This window comes from Zosterops lateralis, assembly GCF_965231275.1.
Source record: "Zosterops lateralis genome assembly, chromosome: 4".
Lineage (NCBI taxonomy): Eukaryota > Metazoa > Chordata > Aves > Passeriformes > Zosteropidae > Zosterops > Zosterops lateralis.
This window is the reverse complement of record NC_139765.1, coordinates 73503506-73526373: the sequence shown is the minus strand read 5'-3', so window position 1 is coordinate 73526373 and position 22868 is coordinate 73503506. Positions and strand designations below refer to the sequence as shown.

The 22868-nt window shown below is 50.1% G+C and overlaps 1 protein-coding gene across 1 annotated transcript in view; it reads right to left on the bottom strand.

The window, feature by feature from the left end:
* SHANK3 (SH3 and multiple ankyrin repeat domains 3) overlaps positions 1-22868 on the bottom strand; it is a gene marked incomplete at its 5' end in the record, with an annotated part of 158618 nt that overhangs the window by 63356 nt on the left and 72394 nt on the right. Inside the window, 2 exons of the mRNA XM_083860077.1 lie at positions 6603-6727; positions 16895-16977. Of these exons, the coding sequence (XP_083716203.1) occupies positions 6603-6727; positions 16895-16977 (208 nt within the window). The remainder of the gene's footprint in view (positions 1-6602; positions 6728-16894; positions 16978-22868) is intronic.

Sequence of the window (22868 nt, the reverse complement as noted above, 5' to 3'; positions counted from 1 at the left end):
CCTGACCTTTCCAGCCAGGGAGAGGATCCGGGAATGTTTCAGCTCTCCCAAATTCCCACAATTCCAGAGGGGGAATTTTCTTTTTTTTGTCCCGGAATTTTTTTTTTTTTCCTCCCTTTCTCTCCTGGATTTTTTGGGCTCCTTATAAAAAAAAAAAAAAATTGGAATTTTGTTCTTTGGGATTGTGGAATGGTTGGGATTGGATTGTCACGTTCCCACCCCATTCCCAGAGGAGGATTTTTCCTCATTCCTAAAAAAAATCATGGAATTGTTGAGGTTGGAAAAGCCCTCAGAGACCACCATGGACCCACATTCCCAAATCCAGGTTTTTTGAGAATTCCCAAAGTTTTGACTCTGCCACCACCTTTTCCAAAGCTTCCCAACCTTTTCCATGGAGCAACATTCCCGAATATCCCATCCAAAGCTCCCCAGGGGGTGCTGGGATCCCATTTTTTCCTTAAATTCCCATTTTTCCTTAAAAAAAAAAAACAAACAACCTCTGGACAACAATAAAAATCCATCCCTAAATCCTGGAAATATCCATGGATTCCTACCCGGAATTCCTAGGAATTCCTTCCTGGATCCTCAAGAAATTGTGGAATTCTCATGGAAATGGTCAAAGTTCTCCATTTCTGAGGTTCCTCATGGGAAAAAAAAAATTCCAGGATTTAAAACTTCCCAGGATTGGAGGGGGGAGACAAAAGGCTGGAAAATGTGGATTTTCCTCCTGTGGAATTCCGGTGGGATTTTCCCAATCTGACCCAAACTGGGCAATTCCAGCACCGGGAATTTCTTTCTGGAGCCATTCCTGGAATGTGGATCATGGAATTGCTGAGGTTGGAAAAACCCTGGGGGATCAAATCCCAGAATTCCCAGCTCTGGATCTGAGTCCTCCAAATCCACTGGGATTTGGATCCCTCCAGGAGGAATTTTCCCGATTTTCAGAAGGAATTCCTGACAACGCCTTCCCAAAGGAAATTCAGGGCTGGAATTGGCCCCGAGGGCACTTGGGAGAGCTCCAGGAGTGACCCAATTCCCAAAGGGAATGTGGGGACTCTGAAATGTCCTGAGCCACACCTGGAGAATTCCAGAGCCTCCTGATCCCAAACCTGGAGAATTCTGGATCCTCCTGATCCCAAACCTGGAGAATTCTGGATCCTCCTGATCCGAAACTGGAAATCTCCTGGAAGTTTCATGACCTGGAGGACTCTGGATCCCTCTGGATCTGCACCTGGAGAATTCCAGAACTTCCTGATCCCAACCTGGAGAATTCCAGACCCTCCTGATCCCAACCTAGGGAATTCTGGATCCTCCTGATCCGAAACTGGAGAACTCCTGGAAATTCCAAGACCTGGGGGGACTCTGGATCCCTCAGGATCCAAACCTGGAAAACTCCTGGAAGTTCCAACATGTGGGGAATTCCAGACCCTCCTAATCCAAACCCGGAGAATTCCAGATCCTCCCGATCCCAACCTGGAGGACTCTGGATCTGCACCTGGAGAATTCTGGATCCTCCTGATCCAACCTGGAGAATTCCAGATCCTCCTGATCCCAAATCTGGAAAACTCCTGGAAGTTTCATGACTTGGTGGACTCTGGATCCCTCTGGATCCAAACCTGGAAAACTCCTGGAAGCTCCAACATGTGGGGAATTCCAGATTCTCCTGATCCAAACCTGAAGAACTTCTGGAAGCTCCTGATCCACAAGTGGGGATGCTGGATCCCTCTGGATCCACCCTGGAGAATTCCAGATCCTCCTGATCTACACCTGGAGAGCTCCTGGAACTTCCATCACTTGGAATCTGAATCCCTCCAGATCCACACTTGGGGGACTCTGGATCCTCCTGATCCCAAACTGGGAAAATTCCAGAACCTCCTGATCCCAAACCTGGAGAAGTTCTGGGAATTCCATGACCTGGAGGACTCTGGATCCCTCTGGATCTGCACCTGGAGAATTCTGGATTCTCCTGATCCGAAACTGGAAAACTCCTGGAAATTCCAAGATCTGGGGGACTCTGGATCCCTCTAGATCCAAACCTGGAAAACTCCTGGAAGCTCCAACATGTGGGGAATTCCAGACACTCCTGATCCAAACCTGGAGAATTCCAGATCCTCTCGATCCCAACCTGGAGGACTCTGGATCCTCCTGATCCCAACCTGAGGACTCTGGATCTGCACCTGGAGAATTCTGGATCCTCCTGATCCACACCTGGAGAATTCCAGATCCTCCTGATCCAAAACTGGAAAACTGGAAATTCCATGACCTGGGGGATTCTGGATCCCTCTGGATCCAAACCTGGAGAATTCCAGAACCTCCTGATCCCAAACCTGGAGAATTCCAGAACCTCCTGATCCCAAACCTGGAGAATTCCAGATCCTCCTGATCCGAAACTGGAAATCTCCTGGAAGTTTCATGACCTGGAGGACTCTGGATCCCTCTGGATCCAAACCTGGAAAACTCCTGGAAGCTCCAACATGTGGGGAATTCCAGACCCTCCTAATCCAAAACCTGGAGAATTCTGGATCCTCCTGATCCCAACCTGGAGAATTCCAGACCCTCCTCATCCCAACCTGGAGAATTCTGGATCATCCTGATCCAAAACCGGAAAACTCCTAGAAATTCCAAGATCTGGGGGACTCTGGATCCTCCTGATCCAAACCTGGAAAACTCCTGGAAGTTCCAACATGTGGGGAATTCCAGACCCTCCTAATCCAAACCCGGAGAATTCCAGATCCTCCTGACCCAAACCTGGAGAATACCGGATCCTCCTGATCCCAACCTGGAGGACTCTGGATCCCTCTGGATCTGCACCTGGAGAATTCTGGATCCTCCTGATCCAAACCTGGAGAATTCTGGATTCTCCTGATCCAAAACTGGAAATCTGGAAATTCCATGACCTGGGGGATTCTGGATCCTCCTGATGCACACCTGGAGAATTCCAGATCCTCCTGATCCGAAACTGGAAATCTCCTGGAAGTTTCATGACCTGGAGGACTCTGGATCCCTCTGGATCCAAACCTGGAAAACTCCTGGAAGTTCCAACATGTAGGGAATTCCAGACCCTCCTAATCCAAAACCTGGAGAATTCCAGAATCCTCCTGATCCCAACCTGGAGAATTCCAGAGCCTCCTGATCCCAACCTGGAGAATTCTGGATCATCCTGATCCAAAACCGGAAAACTCCTAGAAATTCCAAGATCTGGGGGACTCTGGATCCCTCTAGATCCAAACCTGGAAAACTCCTGGAAGCTCCAACATGTGGGGAATTCCAGACACTCCTGGTCCAAACCTGGAGAATTCCAGACCCTCCTAATCCAAACCCGGAGAATTCCAGATCCTCTTGATCCAAACCTGGAGGACTCTGGATCCCTCTGGATCTGCACATGGAGAATTCTGGATCCTCCTGATCCAAAACCTGGAAAACTTCTGGAAATTCCATGACCTAGTGGACTCTGGATCCCTCTGGATCCAAACCTGGAAAACTCCTGGGAGTTCCAACAAGTGGAGAATTCCAGACTCTCCAGATCCACACCTGGAGAGCTCCATTCCCTGGGGGACTCTGGATCCCTCTGGAAGTCTGGGATCAGCAGGAGTTTCCCCATGGAAAGGATGCTCTGGCTTCATCAGGGGCTGCCCAGGGAGGTTTGTTTGGAGTTCCCATCCCTGAAGGAATCCAAGGAATTCCTGGAATTCTCCTCAGTGCTCTGGGCAGGCCCAGCTCGGACTCGGTGCCCTTGGAATTTATTCCCAAGCTCAGGAATCCCGGGATTCCGAGGAGGGAACAGCTCCAGGATTTTGGGAAGCCTCAGGGGCTGAGCAGGGACATTCCCGGTGTCACACTGGCACCAAAAGGAAGTTCAGGGAATTTCCCAGGTTGGAGCTGGGAAATTATCCACGGAAAAAGCAGAAAGGAGGAAAATCCAGAAATTGGGTTCCATGGAAAAAAACGAGCTCGGAGAGAAAAGGAAAAATTCTCAGTGGGGAAGGAAGAGCTCAGGGAATTCCCAAAACAGCTCCGGAATCCATGGGGACGAATCCAGAGGAGGCTTTGGAGCTGTTCCAGGGCTGGGAAAACTGGGAATGTTCCCCTGGAGAAGGGAAGGATCCAGGGAGAGCTTCCAGAACATTCCAGGGCCTGGAGGGGCTCCAGGAGAAGCTGGAATTTGGGGAAGGAATGGAGGGACAGGACACAGGGAATGGGGAAATTGAGATTTTGGGCAGGAATTCCCAGAGAATTCCTGGGAATGTTCAAGGAAAGGGTGGAGAAATTTGAGATCATGGAATTGTCCCTGGAATGAGCTCTGAGGTCCCTTCCCACCCAAACAGCTCCTGGGATTCTGGGATTTGGGACACTCAGAATCCATCCCGAGGGGTTTGGATGGGAAATGGGGAGAGAAAAGAGAGGGAAAGGGAAGGGAGACCCTTCATGGATTCCTGAGATTCCAAGTGAAGCCCCTCAGTCCATTGATTTCTTGGAGAGGAGATGGATCCAATGTCAGGCTGGGAAAAGTGAGAATGTTCTCCTGGAGAAGGGAAGAGCTTCCAGAACATTCCAAGGCCTAAAGGGGCTCCAGAGAAGATGGAATTTGGGGAAGAAATAGAGGGACAGGACACAGGGAATGGGGAAAGGATGGGATCTTGGGAATTGGGAATTCCTGGCTGGGCTGGAATTCTCAGAGAATCCCTGGAATGTCCAAGGGAAGGTTGGAGCAGCCTGGGAGAGCAGGAGGTGTCCAGGGGATCTTCAGGATGGGCTTTGAGCTCCTCCCAACCCAACCCATTCCAGGACTGGGGAATTGTGGGATCCTGGCCCATGGAATGCCAGAAGGGCCCCCCGGGCTGGGCAGGGACATTTGGGATCATTTCCCCATGGAAAAGGTGCTCAGGCCTGGGCAGGAGGTTTGGAATCCCCATCCCTGGAGGTGTCCAGGGAATTCCTGGAGGTGGCACTCGGGGCTCTGGGGGGCGTCGGGCACAGCCGGGGCTCGGTGCCCTTGGGATTCTCTCCCAGGCTGGAGAATTTGGGAATTGTGTGCTCACACCCCCATGAGAATTCCCAGCACATCCCGGTTATCCAGGGAATGAGCCCTGGGAAAAGAGGGAACGGCCTCAGCCTGATCCAGGGGAGGTTTGGATTGGATATTTGGGAATTTCTCCATGGAAAGGAGCCTCCAGCCATCCCAAATCCCTCCAGGCTTTGTTTTCCTCCTCCTCCTGTCAGGACAAGCAGGAGTGGGAATATCCCAGGGCTCCTCCCAGCTTCCCATGGAGACGGAGCCCAAAATCCTCAGTGGGAAAAAAATCAGGATCAGATTCCCACCCAAAGCACCTCTGGCAACACAAAATCACGGAGATTTATCCCAAGTGGAATTTTGGAATGGTTTGGGTGGGAAGGGACCTCAAAGTTCATTCCAGGGACATTTTCCACCATCCCAATGTGCTCCAACCTTTCCTTGGACATTCCAGGGATCCAGGGGCAGCCACAGCTGCTCTGCCAATTCCAGCCCAGACAGGAATTCCCAGTTCCCAATCTCCCATCCAGCCCTGCCCTGTGGCAGTGGGATCCATTCCCTGTGTCCTGTCCCTGTCCCCAGTCCCTCTGCAGCTCTCCTGGAGCCCCTTTGGGCCCTGGAATGTGCTGGGAGCTCTCCCTGGATCCTTCCCTTCTCCAGGAGAACATTCCCAGTTTTCCCAGCCTGTGCCTGGATCCAGTCCCTGACCATCCCCTGGAGAATTCCTTGGATTTCCCATTGGAAAATCTCTTTTCCCACCTTTCCAAAACTCCAGCCCTGCCCTGTTCCCACCAATCCCAGGACGCTGCAAATCCCAAGGGAACTTCCCAAGTTCCTCCACCAGGCAGGAAAATCCCTGAAGCGGCAACAAATCCAGGGAATCTCCTGAAATCCCGCTGTGTTCTCCGTGGGATGGAGCGGCCACAATTCCCAGGGGATTCACCAACACTGGGAGATCCCGCTGGATCCACACCTGGAGAATTCCAGATCCTTCTGATCCCAACCTGGAGAATTCCAGAACCTCCCGATCCAAACCTGGAGAATTCCGGATCCTCCTGATCCCAACCTGGAGAGCTCCTGGCAGTTCCCCCACCTGAAGGACTCTGGATCCCCCTGGATCTGCACCTGAAGAATTCCAGAACCTCCTGATCCACTCCTGGAAAACTCCTGGAAGTTCCATGACCTGGGGGACTCTGGATCCCTCTGGATCCTCACCTGGAGAATTCCAGATCCTCCTGACCCAAACTTGGAAAACTCCAGGAATTTCCATCACCCAGGGGACTGTGGATCCCTCCTGATCCAAGCCTGGAGAATTCCAGATTCACCTGATCCCAACCTGGAAAACTCCTGGAAGCTCCAACATGTGAATTCCAGATCCTCCTGATCCGAACCTGGAAAATTCCAGAATCTCCTGATCCAAACCTCGGGAGCTCCTGGAATCTCCCGATCCACACCCGAAGGACACTGGGAACCCTCTGGATCCACACCCAAAGAACCTCTGGAAGCTCCTGGAGGACCTCTGGATCCTCCCGATCCAGAATTCCTGGGAAATTCCCCAAAAAATTCCCGGGCAAGGATTTGATGTTCTCACCTCGATCAGAAAGTCCCCCGTGCGCAATCCCGCTCTCCAGGCGACTCCTTCCACATCCACGGACTCCAGGTACTGCAGCGCTGGGAATGCCGGCGTGGGCGTGAACTCCTCGATCGGGGTCTCGGCTGGAAAACACAACGGGAATTGAGGGATTGCCAAGGAAATTCCATAAGGGAAGGCTCAGCCTGTCCACAGCATTCCGAAAGTCATGGAATTATGTTGTTGGAAAAGCCCTTGGAGTTCAACTGCCAAGGACAACCTTGATCCATGTCCCCAAGGGCCATATCCACATGGATTTGAATCCCACCGGGAATGGGGATTCCAGGAGGGAATTTTCCCGTTATCCAACCTGGAGATGCCCCGGAACAGGTTGAGGTTGTGTCCCCTTGTCCTGGCCCTGTTCCCACCTCAATGACAGAATCCAAGATGGAATCCAAAGTGGAGTCAACAATGGAATAAATAATGGAACCAATGATGGAATCAATGAAAGAACCAATGAAGGAATCCAAGGTGGAATCCAAGATGGAATTATGGAATTTTTCCCAACATCCAACCTGGAGATGCCCTGGAACAGGTTGAGTTCCCCTTGTCCTGTCCCTGTTCCCACCTCAATGGTGGGATCCAAGATGGAATCCAAGGTGGAATCCAAGATGGAATTAATGACGGAATATCAATACTTGAATCAATGATGGAACCAATGATGGAATCGATGCTGGAATCCAAAATGGAATCCAAGATGGAATCAATGTTGGAATCCAAGATGGAATCCAAGATGGAATCCAAGATGGAAATAATGAAGGAATCCAAGATGGAATCCAAGATGGAATCATGGAGTCATTTGAGTTGGAAAATCCCTTGGAAAACTTCAAATCCAACCCTTCCCAGCACTGCCGAGGCCACCCCTGATCCATGTCCCCAAATGTCGCATCCACATGGATTTGAATCCCACCGGGAATGGGGATTCCAGGAGGGAATTTTCCTGTTATCCAACGTGGAGACGCCCTGGAACAGGTTGAGGTTGTGTCCCCTTGTCCTGGCCCAGTTCCCACCTCAATGACGGAATCCAAGATGGAATCCAAGATGGAATCCAAAATGGAGTCAACAATGGAATAAATAATGGGACCAATGATGGAATCAATGAAAGAACCAATGATGGAATCCCAGATGGAATTATGGAATTTTTCCCAATATCCGACCTGGAGATGACCCGGAACAGGTTGAGGTTGTGTCCCCTTGTCCTGTCCCTGTTCCCACCTCAATGGTGGGATCCAAGATGGAATCCAAGATGGAGGTAATGAAGGAATCCAAGATGGAATCCAAGGTGGACTCCAACATGGAGTCAACAATGAAATAAATAATGGAACCAATGATGGAATCAATGAAAGAACCAATGAAGGAATCCAAGATGGAATTATGGAATTTTTCCCAATATCCAACCTGGAGATGCCCTGGAACAGGTTGAGTTCCCCTTGTCCTGTCCCTGTTCCCACCTCAATGGTGGGATCCAAGATGGAATCCAAGGTGGAATCCAAGATGGAATTAATGATGGAATATCAATACTTGAATCAATGATGGAACCAATGATGGAATCGATGCTGGAATCCAAAATGGAATCCAAGATGGAATCAATGTTGGAATCCAAGATGGAATCCAAGATGGAATCCAAGATGGAAATAATGAAGGAATCCAAGATGGAATCCAAGATGGAATCATGGAGTCATTTGAGTTGGAAAATCCCTTGGAAAACTTCAAATCCAACCCTTCCCAGCACTGCCGAGGCCACCCCTGATCCATGTCCCCAAATGTCGCATCCACATGGATTTGAATCCCACCGGGAATGGGGATTCCAGGAGGGAATTTTCCCGGTATCCAGCGGGATAGAGATGCCCTGGAACAGGTTGAGGTTGTGTCCCCTTGTCCTGTCCCTGTTCCCACCTCAATGGTGGGACCCAAGATGGAATCCAAGATGGAATTAATGATGGAATATCAATAATTGAATCAATGATGGAACCAATGATGGAATCAATGAAGAAACCAATGAAGGAATCCAAGATGGAATCAATGATGGAATTCAGTCATGGAATTAATGATGGAATATCAATAATGGAATCAATGATGGGAATCCAAGATGGAATCCAGTGTGGAATCAATAATGGAATAAGTAATGGAACTAATGTTGGAATATCAGTCATGGAATTAATGACGGAATATCCACAATGGAATCAATGATGGAATCCAAGATGGAATCCAATGTGGAATCGATAAGGGAATAAATAATGGAACTAATGATGGAATCGATCATGGAATTAATGATGGAATATCAATAATGGAATCAATGATGGGATCAATGATGGGAACCCAAGATGGAATCCAATGTGGAATCGATAATGGAATAAATAATGGAATCAATCATGGAATCAATCATGGAATCCATCATGGAATTAATGATGGAATTAATGATGGGAATCCAAGATGGAACCCAAAGTGGAAAGGAACCCAAGATGGACTCACAGAGTCATTTGGGTTGGGAAATCCCTTGGACAATCCCATCAGATCCAACAATTCCCGGCGCTCCCAAAGCCCCCCCTGCCCCACATTCCTAAGCACAGCATCCCAGGTTCTCTGGACACTTCCAGGGATTGGAACTCCACAAATTCCCTGAAAAAAACCACCAGGCTGGAGAAACCTGGGATAGCGGGAGGTGCTGCTCGGAGCAGAGTCAACATCCAGGAATTCCGTGAATTCCTCCAGGGATGGGGATTCCAAACCTCCTTCCAAGGCCTGACCCCCCTTTCCGTGGGGAAATGATCCCAAATATCCAATCCAAATCCCCAAATATCCAATCCAAACCTCCCCTGTCTGGGCTGAGGCCGTTCCCTCTTTTCCCAGGGCTCATTCCCTGGATAACCGGGATGTGCTGGGAATTCTCATGGGGGTGTGAGCACACAATTCCCAAATTCTCCAGCCTGGGAGAGAATCCCAAGGGCACCGAGCCCCGGCTGTGCCCGACGCCCCCCAGAGCCCCGAGTGCCACCTCCAGGAATTCCCTGGACACCTCCAGGGATGGGGATTCCAAACCTCCTGCCCAGGCCTGACCCCCCTTTCCGTGGGGAAATGATCCCAAATGTCCCTGCCCAGCCCGGGGGGCCCTTCTGGCATTCCATGGGCCAGGATCCCACAATTCCCCAATCCTGGGATGGGTTGGGTTGGAAGGAGCTCAAAGCCCATCCCAAAGATCCCCCAGGATCCAGGAGATCCCACGGGATCGCAGCACAGGGGGTTTTCCAAGCGTTTTCCATTCCCAGGATCTGCCAATTCCACCCTGGGCCCATCCCAAACCTTCAGCTCCAGAGGATCCACCCGGAGCCACAAAAGCTCAGGAAAAACGGGAGAAATTCCCACTGGGACCATCCAGCCCGAGGAAAATTCATCCCTGAAATCCTCCCTGCCTTCCTCATTCCCGGTTTTCCCTCATCCCTCTCCCTCCCAGCTCAGCCCTTCCCACGGGGTCTCCTCGTTCCCAAACCCGCCAGGAGCGGATCAGGAGCCAGGAGAAATTCTCACCCCTACAAATTACCCCTTAAAAAACTGGAATTTTAGGAGTTGATCCCCGAGGTGACACCTTTAATGTCCTTCCAGCAACATTCCCAACATTCCCCTCATTTCCCACCAAATCCAAGCCTCGTATTCCGCCCGGATCCAAGACTTTTCTCTCAGTTTGTTTTTTTTGGCGCATTTTTTCCGGCGGGATTTTTCCACTCGGGCACGGATCACACCCGGGGAACCTTTCCCTGCCACCCCTTCTCCATGTGCTGAAGCTTCTCAGCTGCTTCCCACCAACGGCTTTCCACGATTCCTGCCTTTCCCGGGAGAAGTGGCAAAACGCTTGACAGCTCATCCCTATTTTTAGACCCTTCCGACGGAATATCGGAGCGCTCTCCAAACCCTCCTCCCAAGGATCCTTCCAGGATTTTTTTTTTCCATCATCTCCCGCTATCCCAGGCTGCTCCAAAGTGTCCGAGCTGGCCTCGGACACGTCCATGGATTCTCTGGGATGAATTTCCATGGGTTCTCTGGGATGAATTTCACGTATCCCACGGATCCCGTCCCATCCCATGCCAATCCATCCCGCTGAGTTATCCATGTGTCATTCCAGGCATTTTTCCAGGCGTTTTCCGTGGGCTGGGAGCCACCGGCCCACGTCGGGCGCGCGTCGTGATCCAGGATTTGGGAAGCGCCGCCAGAGCCCGAAGGATCCGGCAAAGGGGGGAAAAACGCTCTGGAAATTGGGAATTGTCTCCCCATGGAATAAATTCCGGGAGCAGAATTTTGTCCATGAGGGGACAAAGGGACACTTCCCACCATCCCAAGGTGCTCCAACCTTTCCTTGGACGCTCCCAGGGATTCTCTGGGAATTCCAGCCCAGCTGGGAATTCCTTCCCCAAATCCCACCCCAGCCTCCCCTTTCCCAGGGAATTCCCTCCATTCCCAGCTCTCCCAGCCTCACCTTGGATCCATCCCAAAGGAATTTCGGGATCCAGGAGCTTCCCTGGGAATCTTGGGACTCCAGGAAGGGTCTCCCTTCCCTTTTCCATCCCCAAATTCCATAAAAATCTCTCAGGATGGATCCAGAGCCTCCTTGATCCCAGAATCCCGGAATGGTTTGGGATGGGATCCATGGACTTTCAGTTCCATTCCATGGGCAGGAAAACTTCCACCATCCCAGGGTTTTCCAGCCTTTCTTTGGGCACTGTCAGGAATCCAGGGATTCTCTGGGAATTCCTGCCCAGCCAGGAATTCCTTCCAAAATCCCACCCCAATGTCCCCATTCCCTGTGTCCTGTCCCTCCATTCCTTTCCCAAATTCCAGCTTCTCCTGGAGCCCCTTCAGGCCCTGGAATGTTCCGGAAGCTCTCCCTGGATCCTTCCCTTCTCCAGGAGAACATTCCCAGTTTTCCAGAGGGAACTTGATCCAATCCCTGATTATCATCACGGCCTCCTCTGGATGAGCTGCCCCAGTTCTGGAATCCCGAAATGGTTTGGGTGGGAAAAGACCCAAATCCCACCCAATTCCAACCCTTGGACACTTCCCATTATTCCAGGGTGATCCAAGCCCCATCCAGGCTTTGGGAATTTTTATCCCAGGTTTTCCAACCCCTGGTGATGGAGAAGGAAGAGGGGAAGGACATCCCTGCTCCCAGGAATTCCTGGGAATCCTGACCCACCTCTCCCAGCTCAGCCATTCCCAAAACCAGTTTGGGACCAAACCATCCCAACCCAAATCCAGGGAATGCTCCAGGTGTGGAAATCATGGAAAAATCCATCCCTAAAGGCCCTCCCAGGGAGGAAATCCCACGGGAAGGGTCTCCCACCCATCCAACGGGAGAACCAGACCAAAAATTTGGGAATTCAATCCAGGAAGTTCCCGCTGGGAATGAGGGGAATTCCCTGACCAGGAGATTCAGCCTTTCCCACCAAAACTCCGGGCTCGGAATTCCGGGGAAGGACTGCTGGAACTCCCTGAGGAGCCACCATGGCTCTGGTTCAGGAATTGGGAATTCCTGGGCTTAAATTCCCGAAATTCCCAGCTGGAATTCCAAAGCCAGCTGTGGGAGGAGCCCCGGCAGAGCCGGGTCACCAGGGAGGCCTGGGAGCACCAAAGGGAACAAAAACCCATCCTGGAGGGACAAAATCTCATCAATAGGGACCCAATTCCATCCTGGAAGCACCAAATCCCATCCAGGAGAGCCAAATTCCATCCTGGAAGCTCAAAATCACATCCTGGGGATCAGATTCAATCCTGGAAGCTCCAAATTCCATCCTGAGAAACCAAATCCCATCCTGGAGATCCAGTCCCATTCGGGGGACACCAAATCCCATCCAGGAGGACCAAATTCCACCCTGGAAACACCAAATCCCATCCTGGACACCAATTCCATCCTGAGGACACCAAAATCTCAGCAAGAGGGACTAAATCCCATCCTGGAAACACCAAATCCCATCCAGGAGGATCAAATTCCATCCTGGGAACACCAAATCCCATCCTGGAAGCTCCAAATCCCATCCTGGGGATCAAATCCCATAGTGAGGGACCAAATCCCATCCAGGAGGACCAGATTCCATCCTGGAAGCTCCAAATCCCATCCTGGTCAGCCCTGGAGTGCTCAGGCAGTTGGAGCAGATCCCCATCCCATGGATCCCAGAAAGCTCCAAACTCAGGGAATTCCCAAAGAATCCAAAGATCCCGGCAAGTTCTGAACTCATGGAATTTCCAAAGGATCCATGGATTCCACAGATCCCGGCAAGTTCTGAGCTCAGGGAATTCCCAAAGGATCCAAGGATTCCATAGATCCCGGCAGGCCTCGAGCTCAGGAAATTCCCAAAGGATGCTCCACAAAATTCCAGAGATGGTGGAAAGCTCCAAACTCAGAGAATTCCCAAAGGATCCAAAGAACCCGGCAAGTTCTGAGCTCCCAAAGGATCCTTGGATTCCACAGATCCCAGCAACCTCCAAACTCTGGGAATTCCCAAAGGATCCTCCAATCCTCAAAAGATCCCAGCAAGCTCCAGGCTCGTGGAATTCCCACCTGGAATATCCAACCCCCAGCCCAGTTCCCGCTCCTCCTTTCCCTCGGGATTGGCTCCTTCTGAATCGGATCCTCAGGAAGGAAAAATCTTGGGAATTTTGGGAATAACCTGGTTTTCTCCAGCCAAACCAAGGGAAGGTCATCCCATCCAGCAAAAAAACCCAAAAAACTTGGATTCGTTCCCTGAATTTGGATTTTAGATCCTTGTGATCCATCAAACCGTGAACTCGTGGAATGGTGGGAAGGGACCTCAAAGCTCATCCCGTTCCAGGAATGACATTCCGTGATCTCACTTGGACAATTCCAGGGATCCGGGGAGAGACACAGATTGGAATTCCCAAGGGATTGGATGTGGGGAAAGCCCAGCTCCGGGAGCTGGAGGGACTGGGATAAATGGGAATAACTCAAATCCATGGGATGGGATGGGATCCATTGGATGAGATCCATGGGATCCATGGGATGTTCCCCTTGGGAATTGGGAAGAGCCGGATCTGGGACGGGCTGGGAAGGTCCCCAGGGTGGGCGGAGCCTTTTCCCTGGAATGGGCATGGAATGGGAAAATTCCAGGCAGGAATTCGCAGCAGGAAGAGCAAATTCCTCCAAGGATCATCCCCAAATCCCCCGGCCTGGGATGAAGCTCCAGCCCGGCCTTTTCCAGCCCCTTTTCCCTCTTTTCCCCAGTGGTTTTCCAGGAAAACCCAAAGGGAACAGTGGTACCATGGACAGGGCCAATTCCCAGCCTAAAACCCATGGAATTCCCAGCCTAAAACCCATGGAATTCCCAGCCTAAAATCCATGGAATTTCCATCCTAAAATCCACAGAATCCCAGCCTAAAATCCATGGAATTTCCATCCTAAAATCCATGGAATTCCGGGATGAGGGGCTGGGAAACAGGGGGGATTCCAAACCACTTCCCTAATTTGGGAATCTGCTGCTCCAGAGGGAGCATTCCCTGAATTCCGGATCTTCCATGCCAGGACCTTTCTGCAATCCATGCGTTTCCTGTGTCCCGGAGAATTCCTGAAGAATCCCACAGAGCCACAGAATTCCTGAAGAATCCCTTGGAATTCCTAAAGAATCCCCACAGAATTCCCAAAGAATCCTACAGAATTCCCGAATCCCAGAAAGCCACAGAATTCCCAAAGAATCCCATGGAATTCCTGAATCCCACAGAGCCACAGAATTCCCAAAGAATCCCATGGAATTCCTGAATCCCACAGAGCCACAGAATTCCCAAAGAATCCCACAGAATTCCCGAATCCCAGAAAGCCACAGAATTCCCGAAGAATCCCACAGAATTCCCAAACCCCACAGAGCCACAGAATTCCCAAAGAATCCCACAGAATTCCCAAAGAATCCCACAGAATTCCCAAATCCCACACCCACTCCGAGCCCTTCCCTCAGCCTGGCCACACGAAGGGAAACCGGGAATGGCAGAAGAGCCAGGAAGGAAAAAAAAAAAAAAATAAAAGGGAGGGGAAAAAAAAAATCATGGAATGGGATTAAATTTCCCATTTTTTCCAGCACAAAAACTGCAGAAAAATCCCAGAAAAAAAAAAAATTCCCCACGGATGCCATTTTGAGCCCTGAAATTCCACCTGGTTTTCCAGGGGTGAAAAAAAAATCCACAGGGAACGGGAGCAAAATTGCAAAATTCCCACTGGGATTGAAAACCTTGGGAGAAGGGAGGGAAGAAATGGGAAATTCCAGGAATTCTCCTGGAAAAATCCCATTCTGCAGCCGCATCCACGGGAAGGAGCAGCTCTTCCCAGTTTTCCTCCTCCCACGTGGAATAACGGCTCCGCTGTCCCGGGAATGCCGGGGGTGGAGAGGTCTCTTTTCCCACCTCCTCTTCCCTAAATCCATAGGAATATTCCCAATTCTCCAAGGGGTTCTTTTTATTTTTTTTTTAATTTTTTTTTCCCAGGAAAAAAAACAAAAAAATGTTGGAATTTTGGTCAAAGGAGCCACTGGAAATGTCCCAGGAAAAAAAGATCCCGGCCCTGGGAAAACCTCGGGATGAGCTCCAGGGTGGGAAAAGCAGGAAAAACTCTCCCAGGTTTTCCCCAGAGATCCCAAAAAGCCTCAACTCTCCCTGAGCCAAAATCCAGGGAAAAGCTCCGGGAATTCCAAGCCTGAAAATCCAGGGATGGAGCTGGGCTGGGGATGTTCATTCCCACAGGGAAAATTCCCCCGAAATTCCAAATCCACGGCAAAAATAAACACCAGAAAGTGGGGAAGGAAAATATGGAATGAGGGAATAAAATCCCTTTGGAGCCCCCCAGGATTTTTTTGGGAATGGGGCTCTGGAGCCAAGCGAGGGCTGCTCATCCCTACGAGGAGCAAAGTGACAATTCCCAAAAATTCCAAGCGGCATCTGCACCAAAAACCTCCCAAAATTCCCTGAGAGCCACGACGGCACCAGGACACGGCACTGGACCAGGAAAATCCAAGGAATAAAATCCCTTTGGAGCCCCCCAGGATTGCTGGGAATGAGAATTCTGAGCTGTTCATTCCCTGAGGGAAATGGAGCCACAATTCCCAAAAATTCCACAAGCACTAAAACCTCCAAATTCCAAGACTCGGCACCAGGACACGGCACTGAACCAGGAAAATCCAAGGAATAAAATCCCTTTGGAGCCCCCCAGGATTTCTGGGAATGAGGATCCCAAGCAAAGCAGGGGCTGTTCATTCCCTGAAGGGAAAGGAGTGAAAATTCCCAAAAATTCCAAGCATCGAACCCCCCAAAATCCCAATTCACAACCCCAGACCACGACACTGAACGAGGCGGGGAGGAAAATCCCTTTGGAGCCCCCCAGGATTGCTGGGAATGAGGATCCTGGGCTGCTCATCCCTCAGGAATGACAATTCCCAAAAATCCCAAGCCACCACCAGCACCAAACCCCCGAAAATTCCGAGAGAGCCACGATGGCATCACGACATGACCAGAGAAATCCAGGGAATAAAATCTCTTTGGACTCCCCCCAGGATTGTCAGGAATGAGAATCCAGAGCCGTTCATTTTCCCAGGAAAATGAGCCACAATTCCCAAAAATTCCACAAGCACCACAAACCCCCAAAATTCCAAGACTCGGCACCAGGACATGGCACTAAACCATGAAAATCCAAGGAATAAAATCCCTTTGGAGCCCCCCAGCATTACTGGAATGAGAATCCTGAGCTGTCCATCCCTCAGAAAAAAAAGAAGCCACAATTCCTAAAAATTCCACAAGCACCAAAACCCCCAAATTCCGAGACTCGGCACCAGGACACGGCACTGAACCAGGGAAATCCAGGGAATAAAATCCCTTTGGAGACCCCCAGGATTGCCAAGAATTAAAACCCTGAGCCGTTCATCCCTCAGAAATAAAAAGAAACCACAATTCCTAAAAAATTCCAACCACCACCACGAACACCCAAAAAAAAAACCCCCCAAAACCCCCCAAACCCAACAACCCCTTTCCACGCCAATCCCTCCTTGGAGCTCCTCCAGCTACGACATTTAAAAAAAAACCCAAAAAAAAAATTGAAAAAAAATTGAAAAAAATTGAAAAAAAAAAAAAGAAAAAAATTGAAAAAAATTGAAAAAAAATCTGAAAAAAACCCCCAAAAATAAAAAAAAATCCTGAAAAAATTGGAAAAAAAATCTAAAAAAAAAAAAAAAAAAAAAAAAAAGAGAGAAAAAATAAATTAATTTTTGTCTCACCTTTGGCCCCTCGCAGGACGAAGCCGAAGCCCTCATGCTCCCGTTTCTGCAGCACGGCCGTCTTCTCCTCGATGATGTAGTCACTGGGCAGGAAAGAGCACAAGAGAACGATGCCCGGGTTAGAGCGCAGCACCATCGCTGCGGGTGGCCTCTGTCACCAGCCGGGGGTGGCCTTTGTCACCAGCCAGGGGTGGCCTTTGTCACCGGGAGACCTCTTCGCATCCAGCCTTTCATGTCTCCGCAGGGATCCGCTTCCCCTCCCTTTTTCTCTTTTTTTTTTCTGGATTTTTTTATTTTTTTTTTCTTGGATTTTTTTTTCCTCAGTTTTTTTTTTTTCTCTCTTGGATTTTTTTTTTTCTTGGATTTTTTTTCTCACTTTTTTTTTTTTTTTTCTCTTGGATTTTTTTTTTTCTGGATTTTTTTTTCCCCTTGGATTGTTTTTCCTGAATATTTTTTTTTCCTTATTATTATTTTTTTTTCCTCAGGTTTTTTTTTTCTGGATTTTTTTTTCCTTAGTTTTCCTTTTTTCTTTTTTTTTTTTTCTTCCTCAGCTCTTTTTTTCCTGGATTTTTTTCTCTCCTGGATTTTTTTCTCTCCTGGATTTTTCTCTCCTGGATTTTTTTGTTTTCTCCTTGGATTTTTTTTTCTCCCTGGATTTCTTTCCTCTCTGGATTTATTTATTCTCGATTTTTTTTTTTTCTTCTTCTTCCCTGGATTTATTTTTTATTCTTTTTTTTCTCCCTGGATTTTTTTTTTCTCTCTCGATTTTTTTTATTCTCCTGGATTTTTTTTTTTTTGTAGCTCCCAAAGTCACACCAAAAAAGACGGAAGCGACTCCTCGGCCTCGGCGTGGAGGAGGAGAAGGAGGAGGAAAAAAGAGGAAAAAAAAAAAAAAAGGAGGAGGGAATTAAAATTAAAAAAAAAATGATAAAATCTCGGCGTTCCGGGGCCCCTGGCAGTCACCTGCAGAGGAATGCAGGGATTCGGAGGAGCGCGCTGGAAAACGGAGCCCACGCAGGAATTCCGGGAATTTCGGGAGCTTCTTCTTCTTCTTCCCCAAAAAAACGGGAATTAAAAAAAAAAAAAAAAAAAAAAAAAAAAAAAAAAGCCGGGATTTTTTAATTTTTTAATTTTTTTTTTTTTTAATTTTTTTGGGGCAGAGTTTTAAATCCTCATCCCGGCGGATTTGAGCACCCCCCCAAAAAAAAATTTTTTCCCCCTTTTTTCCTGGGGCGTTGCTAAGTGACGGATTGCCGGGAGAGGGGGGGACGCATCCTTGGGGGGAAGGAAAAAAAACCGGGAATGATCCAGCGGCGGATGGAGGGATGAGGATGATGATGGTGATGGAGGGAGGGAGGGAGGGGTCGGAGCCCCCTCCCCAAATCCGCTCTAGCAAGGGGAGGGGGCGGCGGGTCCCTCCCAGCAGAGCCGCAGGGCTGACATCAGAGCCGGGAAAAATCCGGGAAAAAATCCGGGAAGGAGCCGGGGAAAAGGAGCCGGGAAAATCCGGGAGAGGAGAGGAGGGAGACGGGGAGAGGGATGGGAAACAATGGGAGGGAGGGGGGGGGAAGGATTGGGAATGTTGGAGAGGGATGGGAACAATGGGAGGGGTGGGCAGGGATGGGAATGTTGGGGAGGGATGGGAACAATGGGAGGGATGGGCAGGGATGGGGAAGGGTTGGGAATATTGGAAAGGGATGGGAGGGATGGGAAACAATGGGAGGGATGGAGAAGGATTGGGAATATTGGAATGGGATGCAGAATACTTGGGAGGGATGGGAACAATGGGAGGGGTGGGCAGGGATGGGGAGATGGAGAAGGATTGGGAATGTTGGGGAGGGATGGGAACAACGGGAGAGATGGAGAAGGGTTGGGAATGCTGGGGAGGGATGGGAACAATGGGAGAGATGGAGAAGGGTTGGGAATGCTGGGGAGGGATGGGAACAATGGGAGAGATGGAGAAGGGTTGGGAATGCTGGGGAGGGATGGGAACAATGGGAGGGAGGGGTGGGAAGGGATGGAGAAGGATTGGGAATGTTAGACAGGGATGGGAGGGATGGGAACAATGGGAGGGGTGGGCAGGGATGGGGAAGGATTGGGGATGATTTGGAATGATTGGGGAGGGATGGGGAACAATGGGAGGGATGTGGAGGGATGGAGAAGGGTTGGGAATGTTGGTTTGGGAACAATGGGAAGGATGGAGAAGGATTGGGAATGATTAGGAATATTAGAAAGGGATGCAGAATAATGGGGAGGGATGGGAACAATGGGAGGGGTGGGCAGGGATAGAGAGATGGGGAAGGATTGAGAATATTGGAGAGGGATGGCAAACAATGGGAGGGAGGGGTGGGAAGAGATGGAGAAGGATGGAGAAGGATTGGGAATGTTAGAGAGGGATGGGAGGGATGGGAACAATAGGAGGGGTGGGCAGGGATGGGGAGATGGGGAAGGATTGGGAATGTTGGGGAGGGATGGGAACAATGGGAGGGAGGGGTGGGAAGGGATGGAGAAGGATTGGGAATGTTAGACAGGGATGGGAGGGATGGGAACAATGGGAGGGAGGGGCAGGGATGGAGAGATGGGGAAGGATTGGGAATATTGGAAAGGGATGGGGAACAATGGGAGGGGTGGGCAGGGATGGGGAAGGATTGGGGATGATTTGGAATGATTGGGGAGGGATGGGGAACAATGGGAGGGATGTGGAGGGATGGAGAAGGGTTGGGAATGTTGGGGAGGTTTGGGAACAATGGGAAGGATGGAGAAGGATTGGGAATGATTAGGAATATTAGAAAGGGATGCAGAATAATGGGGAGGGATGGGAACAATGGGAGGGGTGGGCAGGGATGGAGAGATGGAGAAGGGTTGGGAATGCTGGGGAGGGATGGGAAACAATGGGAGGGAGGGGTGGGAAGGGATGGAGAAGGATGGAGAAGGATGGAGAAGGATTGGGAATATTAGAGAGGGATGGGAGGGATGGGAACAATGGGAGGGGTGGGCAGGGATGGGGAAGGATTGGGAATGTTGGAGAGGGATAGGAACAATGGGAGAGATGGAGAAGTGTTGGGAATGTTGGGGAGGGATGGGAACAATGGGAGGAGTGGGCAGGGATGGAGAAGGATTGGGAATATTGGAAAGGGATGGGAGGGATGGGGAACAATGGGAGGGATGTGGAGGGATGGAGAAGGATTGGGAATGTTGGGGAGGGATGGGAACAGTGGTGGGCAGGGATGGGGAAGGATGGAGAAGGATTGGGAATGATTGGGAATGTTAGAGAGGGATGGGAACAACGGGAGGGGTGGGCAGGGATGAGGAGGGATGGAGAGATGGGAAGGATTGGGAATGATTGGGAATATTGGAAAGGTTGGAAAGGGATGCAGAATAATTGGGAGGGATGGGAACAATGGGAGAGATGGAGAGATGGGAAGAGATGGGGAAAGATTGGGAATATTGGAGAGGGATGGAGAGGTGGGAACAATGGAAGGAATGGAGAAGGATTGGGAATGTTGGAGAGGGATAAGGAGAGATGGGAACAATGGGAGGGGTGGGGAGAGATGGAGACATGGGGAATGATTCGGAATCACTGGGAATTATGGGAATACTGGAGAGGGATGGGGAGGGATGGGGAACAATGGAAGGGATGGGGAGGGATGAGGAATGATTGGGGATGTTGGAGAGGGATAAGGAGGGGTGAGAACAACGGGAGGGATGGGGAATGATTTGGAATGATGGGAATATTGGAGAGGGATGGGAACAATGGGAGGGATGTGGAGGGATGGAAAAGGATTGGGAATATTGGAGAGGGATAAGGAGGGATGGGAACAATGGGAGGGACAGGGAATGATTGGGAGGGGTGAGGAGGGATGGGGAGAGATGGGGAATAATTTGGAATATTAGAGAAGGATGGGGAAGGACTGGAAATGACTGGGAATATTAGAGAGGAATGGGGAGGGGATGAGGAACGCAGAGGAACTTTGGGAATACTGGAGAGGGATTGGGAACAATGGAAGGGATGGGGAGGGAGGAGGAGGAGGGATGGAGAGATGGGGAAGGATTGGGAATATTGAAGAGGGATGGGAACAACGGGACTGGTGGGCAGGGATGAAGAGGGATGGGGAATGATTTGGGATCATTGGGAATTATGGGAATATTGGAGAGTCACGGGGAGGGATGAGGAACAATGGGAGGGATGGGGAATGATTGGGAATGACCGGGAATATTGGAGAAGGATGGGAATAACGGGAGGGATGAAGAGAGATGGGAGAGATGGAAGCGACAGGGAACAATGGGAATATTGGGGAGGGATGCGAGCAACTGGATCAATGGGAGCACTGGGAATGTTGGGGAACGTTGGGGAGTGATGGGAATAATGGGAATAATGAGAAATAATGGGAGCGATGGGAATGGCAGGAAGAGATGGAAAACAATGGGAAGAGTTGGGAAGAGAAGGGGAAAAACCCGAGGGATGGGAAGAGATGGGAAGAGATGGAAAACCACGGGAATGTTGGGAAGGAGTCGATGGGAAGGGTGGGGAGCACCAGAACACCTGGAATTGGCAGCAGGAATTCCCCATGGATCCATTCCCAAGGCGCAAGAATTCCATGGGGGAATGAGAGGCCAGGGAAAACCTGGGAACACCAGGAATGCCAGGAGGGAATGGATCCATCCCAGGAACACTTTGGGAATTCATTCCACAGGGAGACAATTCCCAATCCCGGAGCATTTTCCCTTTTCCCAAATCCTGGATCACGACGTGCACCCGCCGTGTGATCCCAGCTCTTGGAATTGTCAGGATGGGATTCATGGAATCACGGAAAAAAAGCTGGAAAAGCTCCGGGCTGGAGCAGCGGCATTCCACGGAAACGGGAATGTGGAGGGAGGGAGGGAAGGAAAACTCTTCATGAAATCCCACTGGGAGCATTCCCGAGCCTCTGGAATTGTCTGGGAGCACCTCTGGGATTTTGGGATCAGGGAGCGTCAGGAATTTCCTGGAATCGTGGAATGCTTTGGGTGGGAAGGGACTGAAAGCTCCTGGAAATTCCGTCCCATTCCATGATCCCAGGGATGCTCCAACCTTGACTCGGAACTTTCCATGGATCCAAGGAAATCCATGGATTTTTTTGTCTCATTCCTTGGACAAAACAGTTTGGGAAAGCCTCAATTCCATGGAAAACTGGGAATTCTGGCCCGAGGACACCTGAGGGGCTCCGTGGAGCTGCTGTTCCCATTCCATGGGAAGGAGAGCAGGGATGGATGGGATTTGGGAAGGAATTCCAGGCTGGGCTGGAATTCCAAGGGTTGGGATTTCAGTTCCATTCCCACCCATCCCATTCCAGGATCGTCCCATGGAATTTCCATCTCAGCAGCACATTCCCACCCTTGAAGGTGTCCAAGGAATTCCTGGAATTCTCAATGACCTCGGAGGGCTTTTCCCACCTCAGGAATTCCATGGATTTTGGGATTCAGCCACACTCCAGTTTTCCTTGAGGACTCCAAAAAATTCCCAGGAATCGGAATCCCTCTCCAGCCATTCCAACATTCCAACATTTTCCTGGGAACTTGGGACCCCTTCCAATGGTTTTCCCATGGGAATAACCGAGCAGATCCATGAAAACCAAATTTAATTCCAGAATTCCCACTTTTCTTTTTGAATCCCAAGATTCGGGTTGAAAAAAAGGATTTAGGATAATTCAAGGAGAGACAATTTTTGCTCCAGTTTTTTTTTTTTTTTTTTCCCCAGGAATTCTTCCAGGGTGGTTTTTCTTACTTTTTTTTTTTTGTTTTCCCCAGAAACTTTGGGAATGTGGAACTTTGGGAATGTGGGTGGAGCGGTGACCTCAGCGGTTGGAATCGGCGTCACCGGGAATGTGGGAATGTGGGCGGGATCCAGGTGTGGGATCCGGAGCCGTCACAGGGAAGCAGCGTGGGAGAGCCCAGGGATGATTCACCGCGGGCTCCATTGATTCCCGCACATTCC